The 13,911-nt window shown below is 38.4% G+C and overlaps 2 protein-coding genes across 3 annotated transcripts; one reads left to right on the top strand and one right to left on the bottom strand.

Moving 5' to 3' along the window:
• The first annotated feature begins 47 nt into the window (after window positions 1-47).
• On the top strand, window positions 48-4,201 carry gpr137 (G protein-coupled receptor 137). Of its 2 annotated transcripts, XM_043257486.1 has the most exons (8): window positions 57-287; window positions 701-1,282; window positions 1,351-1,400; window positions 1,487-1,715; window positions 2,566-2,709; window positions 2,786-2,914; window positions 3,535-3,653; window positions 3,737-4,201. In XM_043257486.1, exons 2-8 carry the CDS (start codon window positions 938-940, stop codon window positions 3,828-3,830), a joined length of 1,110 nt encoding a protein of 369 aa, XP_043113421.1. In that variant the 5' UTR covers window positions 57-287; window positions 701-937; the 3' UTR covers window positions 3,831-4,201. The 2 variants fall into 2 exon arrangements, with proteins under 2 accessions (XP_043113420.1, XP_043113421.1); XM_043257485.1 differs by having other exon boundaries at window positions 48-287; window positions 701-1,400; window positions 1,546-1,715.
• Window positions 4,202-4,734: 533 nt separating this feature from the next.
• Window positions 4,735-12,338, bottom strand: syvn1 (synovial apoptosis inhibitor 1, synoviolin). The gene is made up of 16 exons (XM_043257863.1): window positions 12,135-12,338; window positions 11,280-11,417; window positions 11,097-11,189; window positions 10,856-11,008; window positions 10,084-10,132; window positions 9,749-9,852; window positions 9,495-9,621; window positions 9,324-9,423; window positions 9,164-9,229; window positions 8,376-8,492; window positions 8,129-8,286; window positions 7,895-8,044; window positions 7,684-7,824; window positions 6,664-6,847; window positions 6,432-6,544; window positions 4,735-5,420 (listed from the first exon to the last, which is right to left on the bottom strand). Exons 2-16 carry the CDS (start codon window positions 11,409-11,411, stop codon window positions 5,245-5,247), a joined length of 1,863 nt encoding a protein of 620 aa, XP_043113798.1. The 5' UTR covers window positions 11,412-11,417; window positions 12,135-12,338; the 3' UTR covers window positions 4,735-5,244.
• Between the last annotated feature and the right edge of the window lie 1,573 nt (window positions 12,339-13,911).

The following is a 13,911-nucleotide window of genomic DNA, read 5'->3' as shown; positions in this document are numbered from 1 at the left end:
CGTGTTTTCGTAATGGCGGAAGTCTCTCTGTTCCTCTTTGCACTCATTAAAAAAAACAACTTGGTCTTCTGTACCGCTAAAAGTTCAGGTAGGAAGTTAGGACGCGTGGGGTGGGCGTGGTCTCGACGGAAGGCGGAAGACTCTTTTGTTGACGTTTTTCTTTCCCAGCGTGCGCCGCTAGATGTCGCGCGCAGCGATGGTTTGGTTCGATGAACACGAACGGGACTCAAGCGATGAGGATTTATCGGATTTGTTACGTCGATTACACGACCTCAGCCGTTCGCAAGGTGATGTCCAATTCAATCTAGTAATATTTAAAGCGGTTTATATTAACGCGCGTCGCATATTTATTTTAAAACCGGTCCGACCTGTGAACTAGCAACTCGATTTTAAACTCAATCTAGCAACGTTAGCCGCTCAGCTAGCTACTTTAGGTCAGTTTAAAGTCGGGTCGGGGCTTTCAGTATTAGTTAAACGGTCTAAAAGGATTTTAATTTGCGCGGTACAATCTATCGGGTAGATGAAGAACGGCTCTAACGAAGTCAGGGCTGTCATCGCGGCTGTCAAAGTCAGTTAACGTTACAGTCACGATAAACGACCGGCGTTTGATGAGGCATAATGTGTTACGTTTTGACTTGTTGCTACGTAAAGCTTGGCTGTGTTTATTTTAACTCCACTTTACTTTTATTTTATTTTGCAGGTGCCCATCACCGAGAAATGACATTTCAGACTCCGCTTTTTTGGTTTTCTCTTCCCCGTCGCGTAGTTTGATCCTCATCGTACGCGACGGAATATTATATCAACGACGAACATGCCACAAATGACTTTTTCATTTTTGTGAATGCGTTCAAGATTAGCATTTTGCACACTTTCTGTTTTATTTCCTGTTATTAAATCTATGCGTTGTATCGTATTATTTTAATATATTTTCATCGTAATGCAGGCTCCGGTCCCGCCTTCCCCCATAAAGCCAGCCGTGGCCCCTTCAGTAGAGCTGGGGGTCACGGTCCTTTACACTTGTCTTTACGGGGGCCTGTTTTTAGTGGTGTTCGTTCAGCTTTGGCTGCTGTTGCTGTACAGGCATAAGCGATGGAGCTACCAGAGTATTTTTCTGTTTCTTTGCCTCTTCTGGGCAGCGCTTCGCACGACGCTCTTTTCTTTTTATTTCCGTAACGCCCTCGCGGCCAACCACCTGTCCACTCCGGCCTACTGGCTCCTTTACTGCTTCCCGGTGTGCTTGCAGTTCTTCACGCTGAGTCTCTTCAACATTTACTTCACTCAGGTGAGACGGTATATGAAGAGAGGTCGGAAACCGACCCGGGGCCTAATAACTGTGCTTCATTTTGACAGGAGCTGCTCAAAGTTAGGGACGTGTTTCACGTCGAGCCCAGGAAAGGACTGTGAGTGGATTTCCATATCAACGCGTTAATGGATGCCACCTTTATTACGCGTTTAATGAGAACTGTGTGTGAACTTTGACTTCTAGATGGGCGGCTCGGTGTGTGTATGTCACCATGAGCGTCGTCTTCCTGTGTGTCAATATAGTTTGCGCGAGCCTCGGACAGCACGGAGCCGGCGGCGACACTTTTAGGCTGGTTCTGCTTCGGGTTCTAGTCAACGACCTGCTGTTCATTCTGGAAGCTGTGTGTCTGGCCACATCTCTGCTCCTCTTAACCCGATCCTCGCCTCCTACCACCCCTTATCTACGCAGCAAGGTACACACCTTGCGCCCGCTTAAAGAAATCGTAGCCAGTCCTCTAAACCGAATGGGTGCCGTCGGAACGAGAGTCTGAACGGCTGATAAAATCATCTTGTGAAGTGAAAATCTGAATGTTCATTTTTTTTTTAAATACCTGTATACACTTTTTAATATTCTATAATTATTTTTATATATAATATTAAACTATATAATTTTTTTAATATTTAAATTTTTTTACAAAATTAATGTTTTTAAAATCATTTTTTTAATATAATATTTTAAATAAATGAGTTTTTGAAGAAATTAATAATTTATTTGATCGAGAATGTAACTGCATGTCAACTAGCAGTCATTATGGTCTGCTTTATATTTTCGAACACTTAATTTTGATGGTACTATCAGAAACTTAATATACTAACCCTAAGAGTTAGTAGACATGTAGTTGCAAACTAATGAGAATTAGTTGACACGTAGTTACTAAGTCACTTATAGTTAGTAGACGGTCTAAAGCGGACTGTCAAAATAAAGTGTAAAGTTATATTCGTTCGAATTTTCTATTCGCAGATAATCCTGAAAGACATGCATTAAGGTTTCCAGATAATATTTATACTCCAGTCCGTCAGTTATTATCTTGTGAAGTGAAAAGCTGCGTTTTCATCATCTATAATAACACTTCCTACAGTGGAAAAAGTGTGTGGTGTGTGTATATATATTTATTTAGATTTGTAAACAGTGCGTATTTCTCACCTGGTTTGGACAGAAATGCTTTTTAACCGGGTAACTGAGAATGATTAGTGTTTTACAGAGACCGGCTTCGGGATCAAAAAGGTCGCTCGTAGCCGTTCATGTAGTTGTTCTGCTTGCAGGGGTTTTGCCGGACGGCGGTGCTGGGGGCGGGCGTCATCTTGCTCTTCTCTAGCAGGGCGTGCTACAATCTCGCTGTGCTGTTTTTGTCTCAAAACCATAAAGTTGAGGCCTTTGACTTTGACTGGTACAACATCTCCGATCAGGTGGGCAGACTGGTGGCTAATAATAAAGGTGTTCCTGTCAGTGGTCCGCTTGTGACGTTTGGTGTCGTTTTCAAAGGCTGATCTTCAGAGTGAGCTTGGAGACAGAGGCTACATTATCTTCGGAGCTGTCCTCTTCATTTGGGAGCTGCTTCCTACCAGTCTGCTCATTCTCATCTTCAGAGTTCGTCAGCCTCCTCAAGAAAAGGTCTGCCGAACTTTATTCAACCGACTATTGCTTTCCATTTTAGTTTTTTAATACACTACCTTTCAGGTGTTTTGATGCATACATTTTTTTTAAATAAATGCTTTTATTTGATCATGAATGTGTTCAGTGGGTCAGGTTTATATAGTAAGAAAAAAAAATGTATTATTTTTGATAAAAAAAAAAAAATTATATATATATAATATATATTTTTTTTTTTAAGAATGTTCATGTAGTAACAAAAATATTTTAAATAAATTAGTATACTTTATTTGATCAATAAATATGTTTTAAATCAATAATATTTTAATGAATAAGTTTCAATAAATAAATACCTTTTAATTTGATCAAGAATGTGTTAAGTTTATAAAGTTACGATATAGTTATTCAATTCTATTTAAAACTAATTTTACATTTTAATATTTTTGCTGTATTTGTGATCAAACAAATGTATAAGAAACACCTTTTAAGAAACGGCAGTATTCGTGCTGGTTCTGTGTTTCTGAAAAACATTTTGATTCAATGCTTTAAAATGACGTCAAAACTAATTTAATGTAACTGCATAAAAAAATAGGCCCCAAAATAGTGTCCCAACGTCGAGCTGCTCGCTTGCTTCGTTTCAGAGCTGCAGCCCAGCGATGTGCAGCACTCGAGGCTCACGCTCGTATTTCTTCGACGATCCTCGTGGAGCGGATGACGACGCGGCTTCTCTCTGGAGTCACGGTATCAATCCTCACAGCAGGTAATGGGATGTTTAACATTCGACAGCTTGCGGGATCCGTTACGATGCAGAGGTCTAACTAAAGCTCCGCTTCCTTCTACCAGCTGGTTCGGATCCGGCGAGACGACTCCGCTCCTCTTCAACCGGACTCAGCAGAGCGACCAGCACCACTCTCTGTACTCCACCCCGCAGACCTGACCACACGCAGCGCTGCAGAGATCTTCTCTGACCTTCTCAGGCAACAGCACAGCATTACCTCTTCCTGTTGAGTAGCTCAATAGGTTCGTTTGCACTAAAATTCACCAGAAGCTTCTGTGCTTCTGAAGTTGCACCTTGACTTTTTAAAGACTAGACGCTTGTGATATAAAAGGGACCATTTAATTATATTTCTATAAGGATTAATTGTTTTCATCGTTTTATAAGGGTATCTCTGAAATGTATTAACGGATGCTATTTTTTTTTTTTCCATTTTAAATGGTGCATAGGAAAGCAATCATTTTGGTACTAACCGTGAGCTGTTATTTGACAATGTATTTTAATAATAAAAAAATAATAATAATTTAACCATATAATTTGTACTTTGCTATTTATACATTTTGGCGCATTCAGAATTGGTCTCCTCGTGATTTCAGAAGAAACGTAATATTTGTGAAAATGAATTTCACTGTTTAAAAAAAAAAAAAAAAAAAAAAAAAAAAAAAAACACCATCTGGTCATAAAAATCTTAATACAATTAAAGAATTTTTTTTTTTTTTTTTTAGATGATCATTAGTAGGACAGACTTTGCAGTTTTGGATGAGAATTTTTTTTTTTCATTTAGTCCTCTCTAAAGGATGCATTGATTTAAAACAATATTATGAAACATTGAAATTTCTGTGAATTTTCAGTAACATTACTCCCATCTCGTGATCCTTCAGACAAATTATTATTAATATGCCAATTTGCGACTCAAAAAACATTTTTGTCCAGGTTTCAAAAGTATTTATTTGAAACAAATCTTTTGTAAAATCAATATAATTTAATTAACTCAGTCCTTGTCAAATAAAAGTATTATTAAAAAAAAAAAAAAAAAAAGTAGCTGATAAACTCACTAGACATAATGTCTGGTTTGAACAATTTATTGTGCAGTATTTACAGATCCTCCTATTAAAACACTTTATACATTATGTACAGCGAGTTAATTTAGATATTTGGTTCATGGATATCTTTTAACTATAACCAACGTTGATCCAGGAAAAAAAAAAAAATCTACGATGTAGCACTAGAAATAACGAAAATACACGAAGAATGGGAAAACATGAGTTTTAAGGGCACACAAGAAAATCAACAGACCGCGTTCCCGTGAGAGACGAATCACATTCAGAGAGGAGAGTCTCACCGGAACTCGAGTCCGACGTCACGGCAGTCTTTCAAGGAGCTTTTTATCCTTTCTGTCTTCCGCCGATATCTTCCTCTCACAAATCCTCCATACAGCGGGAAGAGCCTTGATGTGCCTCGTTTTAAATGAACACCTAAGAACTCATCAGTTTTCCTCAGATCATCTGACATCGACGCGCCAAGTGCCCAGGAGTCCGTAAGAAGCATTTCTACCGTCAGAAGTCAGTTCACGTCATCAGTGGTCAGGAGCGTTCTCCAGAGCGGTCTCCAGTTTACGCAGGCGACGTCGTCTCAACTCGGCGGCATTGGGCTCACCGTCGTCCTCGTCTTCATCTCCTTCCTTCCTGTCTTTGTCCGCCGCTGTGGTCGAGTCTGGTGGAGAGAAGCCCGTGGCTCCATTTACGGATCCATCTATGAGCGACAGAGAACACAACATCAGCGTCTGCCGAATGGTGGTTTCGTGAAGTGCCCGCTAACATTAGGAAAAAATATATTTGCTTTGGAAACACACGATCGGTCGAATGGATGCCTTTCGTTTTTTTTTTCCAGCATATTATGAAAAGCAGCCTTTTTGAAGGAGCACAAAACATTAGCAACACTCTACAATAGGGTTCATTAGTTAACGTGAACAAACAATACTTCACAGGCATTTATTAATCTTAGTTAATGCTAATTTCAGCATTTACTAATGCATTATTACAATCAAAATATAGTATTATATGGCATATTAATATAGTACCGTTCACTGTTTGTTCATGTCAGTTAACTAATGGTAACAAATCACACCTTATTGTAAAGTGTTACCTAAATATCGGCAGTAGTGTGTAAAAGGATATTGTGAAATATTTTAAATAATAACATTTGGGTTTTAATGCAATTTTGCTAAATATATTGATACATTTAATTTATTGATTCAATTAGCTAATATTTAATTTAATAATCATATAATTATTTCAGAATAAACTGGTTATTTAAATGCTTCGTTCTATCAAAGTTTTGTTTAATTAAACATTTCCTTAACTCATGATTTAGCACGCAATTTTGTTTTTCATTTAATAATAATGGTATCTATTCCGGACGAATGTTAATGTTTATATATTTCAAATTCATTGTTCGCCCACAAAGTGCGTTAAAAGCTCAAAAGCGCTGCTTTAAATAAAATCGGACCAATCGCCGAGGGGTTTGGAAAAAAATGTTTGGGAGTCTTTGAACAAATAAGGCAAAGTAAATGCAAATTAAACAGTTTTTTTTGACCTTGCATGCGTTTCAACCTCTTTCTTTACCCATTATATGGGCTCTTTAAGTAAAGGTTTCTCGAATAGCAAACCTGCTTTCTGAACAATCATGTGACACTAAAAAGACACAAACAGTTCATATTAGCCCAGTCAGTCATGTGAGAAGTGGCGTCATCGTTCTTCTCACCGCTCTGAGCCTCGTTCTCCTGACTGGGAGTTTCCGTGTTGCCCGCGGAGGAAGAGGACTCCGCGTTCACCGATGTACTCGCCTCGCCAGCGTTGCTTTCTGATCTTGGAGGGCTAAACAGAAAGTGAAAAAGAAAAGAAGAAAACACGGGGATTTCAGAAGCAAGAACCGGGCGTGCCACTTCTTTTTTTTTTTTTTTTTAAACATGACGCCTCAGGCCGTGTTGGCATGCCTTAACGTCGCCACCGTGCTGAGGTAGTGGTGGATGTTGAGCATGGCGGCGTCCAGCAGCGTGTGGATGTTGTGAAGGCACTGCAGCCTGGCTTCCAGACCTCGCCTGCCCTCCTGCTCCAGCTCTCTGAGCTCGGCCTCGGACATCGTGGACAGAGTCGATGGCGGCGGCGGCATGGAGGACACTGACGGACACAGGAGTCACACATTACTCAAATACAGCATTTTTCAAACACATTTAGTGTCGTAAAAATGATTAATCGCTATTATACTGCATGCAAAAGAAGTTTTTGTTTGCATAATACATGCATGTATAAATTAACAATTATTGTAATGAAATATATTTTACATATAAACAACATATACATGCATGTGTGTGTGATTATAAAAGGGTCAAAGATGAAAAAATCTGTTTTATTTTAATTGCAATTTTGTTTTTCCTGAGCAAAAAATAAATAGGATACTTTTTTTCCGGGTTTACAGAAAACACCCACTAAAATGTAACAATTTTGCCAGGCATATTTACAACAATTATCAATTTATGATATTACTTTGACCTCAAGATAAATATATATATATATATATATATATAAAATATGAGTTTTTTAAATTTAAGTAAAATTTTACATGCTCCCTTATTCTTTTGTATATTTTAATATGTACAAGTCAGAACAAGCATATTGTTTGTTTACAATAATGTTGTATTACACTGAATGACAGTGTAACATTACTTCAACCAAATTTCAAAATTTTATTCTTAATCTAAAGCCTAAAAAACAGACACTTACTTTCTATATACATAAAATAAATTTTGTAAGTTTCTTTTGATGTGGACATCTTGACTTCTTAGACCCACATACGTAAGTGAAAGTGAAGGGACTTCGCGGGCAGTTATGACTCGACTGCCCCCAAATACGCTCATACACATATTACGTAAACGAAAAACGCATTTTGAATGCGATTAAATCACGTTTGACAGTTCTTATTTTCATAATGCCGAAATTTGACCGCTCGGACGTACTGAAGGGTGGAGGGGGAGGCATTGGCAGCCATGGAGCTGATGGGAAAGGTGGAGGCATGGAGAAAGGGAATCCCGGCATTGCTCCGGGAGCAGCAGAGGCCCCGTCTGCGTTTGGCTGGGTCGAGCTGCTGGCTCCGGACTCTACAACACATCATATTATGAGGATCATAATGGTTTTTGAGCGAGGCAGAACAGATTAAGAGTCGCTGACCTGCTCCCTGGGCCTGTGTCGCAGCGGTGCTGGTCTGCGGAGCGTCAGGAGCCGCCTGCGCACCCGGAGCAGCAGGAGGAGGCGCGCCTGGGAAGGGACCCCAAAAGGGAAACAGACCCGGGGGAAACTGAGGCATCATACCTGGAGCGACTGCGCAGAAAATGAGGCACGGTTAACGGTGCGCAAACAGCCGAATATCAGCGGCCTCCGTCGGCCTGGTCTCGGTGTTTTTACCATTGACGGGTGGAGGTATGGGGGCATTAGCAGGGGCAGCAGGGGCGGGTGCCTGCGCAGGAGCTGGGGCAGGAGTCTGGTTTGGCTGGGACGCTCGGAGGACATCCATACGACAGGTCGGACACGTCTGCTGTCTTTGAAACCATGAGCGAAGGCAACTACAGCGAGAGGAACAAAGCGTTTAAAAGATGCACCAAAAAGACACCAAAAGAGCCTGCTTTTTCTCCCGTAAATAGTGGAAGAGGACCTCGAGTGAAAGATGTGGTTGCAAGGCAGCTTCTTGGCTCCAGTCACCATCTCCTCTCTGCAGATGATGCACACGTTGTCTGTGGCTTGCAAGTCTTCAGGGGTGGCATCTGGGTAGCTGGAACAAAGCATGGCGGATGGTGATGCATAGCTGGAAATTATTACTGAAACTATTAACATATTTGAAAAATAAATATACAATAGAAGCACTGTGAAAATAATTCAACTGATAAGAAAAAAAACACAAAGAAATGATAAAAAGAGAAAGTGTAGACTACAAATATTAAGAATAATAAAATGCACAAATAAAATCTTGGTAGCACTTTATTTTAAGGTGTCCTTGTTACATGTTATATGTACTTGCTATTATGGTAACAATTATGCAGAATTTCATGCATTTGGCCCTAATTCTAACGCTAACCACAAAGCGCAAGTGCATGGAGTTAATTATTATTATTTAGTACTTAAATATATATTTACCTGTAACACGGACACCTTAAAACTACATGCATTTTTCCAGAATATACAAATAAAGCAAAAAATATTACACTGCATTAATTAAAATGTAAAAATTTTAATTTAAATTTAAACAATAACACTCGCACATATTTGAGAATTTAAATACAGGGCATAATTTAAATTAAAAATAAATGATTAAATACTGAGAACATTAAAATGACAATAATAACAGAATTAAAAAAGGCACAATAAAATAAATAACTAAAAGCGAAACAAATTACTTGTATATTATATCAAGGTTAATTAAAATGATTTCAGAGAGGTACTCACAGAGTATTCATGTTACGAATGGCTCGTCGAGACATGATGGCGTCTGTCACTGCCTTCTTGAATTGCCTGAAATAAACACATTGCACGCGAAACAAAAAAAAATGAGACAAACCGTTCAAAACACACCAGCTTCACTGGAACCTGACGATTCATCACTCACCTCATTGCGAGATACATGGGTCGGATGGCAAACAGAGGGAAGGTGTGCACTTTGATCATTATGGTCATGAACGCCATATACAAAAGCACCTTGATGAAACCTGAAGAAGGATACATATAACGTCGGTCAGGCTGCGAATGGGTGATGAAAACATGCCTCTCTGGGACGTACCTGTGAAGAGCTCTGTGTACAGCATGTAGACGGCCTTATTGTCCCACGGGTTCTCACTCTGCAGATCAATTGTGTGTAAGGTGTACTTGATGAAGGTGGTCAGGACCATAGTCATCAGAATCGCATACTGAAAGACGAGCAGAAAGCATCATTTTTTAAAAAAACATGCTAACATGATATGCGACACGTAATAATGCTTCTTACATTTATTTGGCAGGATCTCAAACTAAAAGTGTGCTTAAAATGCTGCTCACCTCAAATCCAAAAACCAGCTGGACTGAAGCTCCTCTGGTTATGATGCTGTGACACGCGTGATTGACAAACAGGAAGTCTAACACTCCCAGCAACACCATTAGAGCTGCACCGGAGAGACAAGAACACGCTCACGAAATGATGCGAGAACCACAACGCCGAGTGCAAATAAGGCAGTCTGCCGTCAAACGCCGTTAAATTCAAGAAACAGGTGCGGCTCCAAAATTTGCATGAGTTGGCAAAGTAGTTTCATATATATATATAAAAAAAGGAAATAAGAGATGCATTCTGTGCTGCAGAACACAGGCCGAAGCAAATCCAGTGACAAATTACTCACAGAGAACTCTGAAGTGGAAGACCCAGGAGATATTTGGACTCCTTTCCATCTAAAGTAAAATAAACAAAGTCTTAAAACAAACAAAAACTTTAAGAAATAAGTATAATGAAATATAATATATTTTTTTTTACAGATTAGACAACTATAAAATATGTATAAAAAAATTATTTAATTCCTAATATATATATATATATATATATATATATATATATATATATATATATATATATATATATATATATATATATATATATATATATATATATATATATATATATATAAAAATGCAAAAAAACATTATTCTAATTAGGTGTAGTCTCCCAATGTTCTTACATCACAAAAAATACAAAAACATACTTTTAAAAATTATTTATTAATAACATACAAATATAAACTGTAAAAATTAATAATACTTTTTCCAAATTAGAGTTAAGCTTTCAATATGAACACATAAAAATAAAAAAATAAAATATCTTTATATTTATAAAATATTTTTTAAGCGCTCATATTGAAAGGTTAACTAAAAAAAAAATAAAAATAAATAATAATAATAATAATAATAATAATAATAATAATAATATATATATATATATATATATATATATATATATATATATATATATATATATATATATATATATATATATATATATATATATATATATATACACACACACAATACTAAAAAAACACTGTATTCAAAAACAATCTTTATAATAGATTAAAGCTATAAAATATGATAAATAATTTGGCAATCTTGTTGTTCACTCACAAAGTCCACCCTGTCTTCAGCCAGCCAGTGGAAGCACTTGAGGAAAAGCAGCAAAGTGAAAAGGGCCACAAAACGAGGAGAGAAATCATCCCTGAAGACTGTAAAGGCTAAACAGGTCTCGGTCACCGCATACCAGGAGCGTTCAATCAGATGCTAAAACATACACAATACACAAATAAGAACGAAGCACATTTTACGTGGTTTTTTTCTGCCATTCCACATTTCAAGTGTAGACGCTGACCTCCATTTCGGCAGCTCTCAGTTGCCCGAAAAACACCTTGCGCATTAATTTCCCCAAAAGGAAAACCAAGACGAAAGCCTGGATGTATAAAACCTGCCGAGGAAACAGCAGACGGGTCAAAAATCACATTTCACCTCGCCTTTCCGTAAAGATCTGACGAAGCGATGACAGCCGGCGACCTACCGCCATGCTAGGGCTGCTTTTAGTGAGGTATACCACAGTCGGGTAGAACTGGTGCTTGAGGAAGTAGGCATGAGCGACCACTGCTCCCGTCAGCACCAGACTGGTGGCTGTCACAAGAGCGGCTCGCACCATCTTTCACTGCAGAGGAGAGAAAACTTAATGCATCGTGTACCTACATTTAAAGTAACCATTTAATACGATGCATTTATTGCATGCATAAATACAGGTCTTCACACTGTTCATCTATAGCTGTAATTGCATTCAGAATTACACCGTCGACGTACTTAAACCTACCAAGTGTTTTGCAATGCAATAAGCACACTGTACTTATTTTCTGATGCAAGTGCATAGCATTTAACATAAAACGGACCCAATAAATCATAAAGGACACGAGGTTCGGACTAAATCGACGATGAGGGCGAAACATTTAATGACACCCAAACATACATGTTGATAAGCCAGTATTATAATAATTATAATAATAATCTGGGAAAGGCATTTCTAGTAAACTGAAGCGAAAGTAAGGGCGCGAATTACAGCATGCGTGCGCATTAAACGACTAGCCGTATTATAAGAGCGCGTATTAGTTCAATTAAGGCTTAGATACACTGCATTTTGTAAAGTTTGTCTGTTTAATGCCTGGCTGCAGACTCTGAAAGCGGCGCCAATTAGATGAAGAGACTGCGAAAGACGGCACGACGGCTGTCATTAATCTACGCTACAGATAACAGACGTTTAATAAATCCGCCGCAGCGTGTATAATAACCCACCATATGCTGATGTGTATGAAGCGGGGAGTGGACCGGCCGACTAGCTGAGGCAGTCCTGACTGACATGACGCGCGGTGTGTCTTACCTTCAGCCGCAGGAATCCGGTATTTCTTCAGAGAAACGGCCCGTGGTGAGTTTCGCATCTAATGACCGCGTCTCGCGTCTATCCTTCCATCTAAAGCGATCGCGTCGCTGCCGATGTCTCGTAGTCGCGGCCGCCTGACGGTTACGTGTTTATTTTTCGCTTGCTCTCGAGAAAGGCCACCTCACTTCCGGCGAGCGCCCGTTCCTGCCAGTAGAGCGAAGACAGCGCAGCGGCGTCGAGATGAGCGGGTTTCGCTTTCAAAATAAAAGCCTGCGAAACCTTCATCAATCCGACTAAACCAGTTTGTTCGTTCGCAAAAAAAAAAATTCTTTCGTTTTCAAAGAAACATTTTTATTGTTTTTTTTTTTTTTTTTTTTTTTTATATACAGCTTCGCATTAAGATAAAAAGTACTAATTATTACAAATTAATTCCATGTCCAAATGAAAATATTTCACATTTTCTTACATTTTTCTAATAGAATTTTTAGTTTTTGGTGAGTTTTTGCCTTTAAAACGTATTTAAAACATATTTACACACACACACACACACACACACACACACACACACACACACATATATATATATATATTATACTAAATTTAGCAAATAGAAGAAACAGATTTATACCACTTATAGACAAAAGTGGGAAAAACGAATGATTTTAAAAATGCATTTGAAAGCTGGCCGTGATGTATTTGATCTGTAATAAATAATAAACAAGGACGACTCCATACTAAATGTAGCCATATAATGTACAAAAATATAGATTGATTTGTAAAGAAGTTTTCTTTGTAATTTACATACAGTTGTTTGCTAGGCTTCGCTTTTATACAGGTTTACCCGGCTCCAAACCTTTCTTTGCTTCATTCGTATTCGACCTATAAACTATCCAACGTCCCTTTAATCCAAAAGTAATGAAAACATTAATGAAAATGCTTTTTTAAAAAGCGTTCCGTTGTGCCTATCTGAAACAAACACTTTTCGAACCTGCAAAGTTCCGATTTCAAACAAAAGATTCGAAAACCCGCCCTAAAGTTCCGATCTGAATCAATGAGCGCGTCTTCAATTGAGATCTTTAGACAGAGATCTTCCTTAACTAGAGGTCGCTGTTCGACAGATATTAGCGAGAGCGCATCATTAAGTGCAATTGCTGGCTCAGTTTACATACCGTGTGTGTGTGTGTTGACTGAAAAGTAAATGAATAAAAAGTAAATTAATAAAACGACTGCATTTTTAATGGTTGTCCGTCTCGGTAAGCATGTAACACTCATCAAAAGCACTGATATTACTTCTGTATTTATAAAACATTTTGGTACGATTGTTCTCAGACACAGTCACAGATATGACCTATAGTACTCTGAATGGCTTTAATGTGGTCTAAACGCACTGTTTATGCCTAAACTCCTGTTTTATATCTTATAAAGCACACCGTTTGATGTGAACGGGAACATACAAGAACGACGGGAAGTCTAGGCAATGTACAAAACTATTGGGTTACAGATTTTCAGAGAACTTGTACTAAAAATACTGCATGCCTTGTCCGGCAGATGGAACCAAATAACAGGCATCAGTCTCCATGAGCCCCGATTTCACTTTCATGCGTTTCTACAAAACATGTACAATCACGAAAGACCAATGAAACCTACTATACTATGCACTTGTGTTTTATATGTCAGAGAAAACACGCGTGCAAGGGCATATTGTGCTAGCTGTGGATTTAAAAAACGTTTCAGTTCGTACGGCTTGCATGATTTGTCATCACAAAACACGAAATGA

This window comes from Puntigrus tetrazona, chromosome 14, assembly GCF_018831695.1.
Source record: "Puntigrus tetrazona isolate hp1 chromosome 14, ASM1883169v1, whole genome shotgun sequence".
NCBI lineage: Eukaryota > Metazoa > Chordata > Actinopteri > Cypriniformes > Cyprinidae > Puntigrus > Puntigrus tetrazona.
This window is presented reverse-complemented; position numbering and strand designations above follow the sequence as displayed.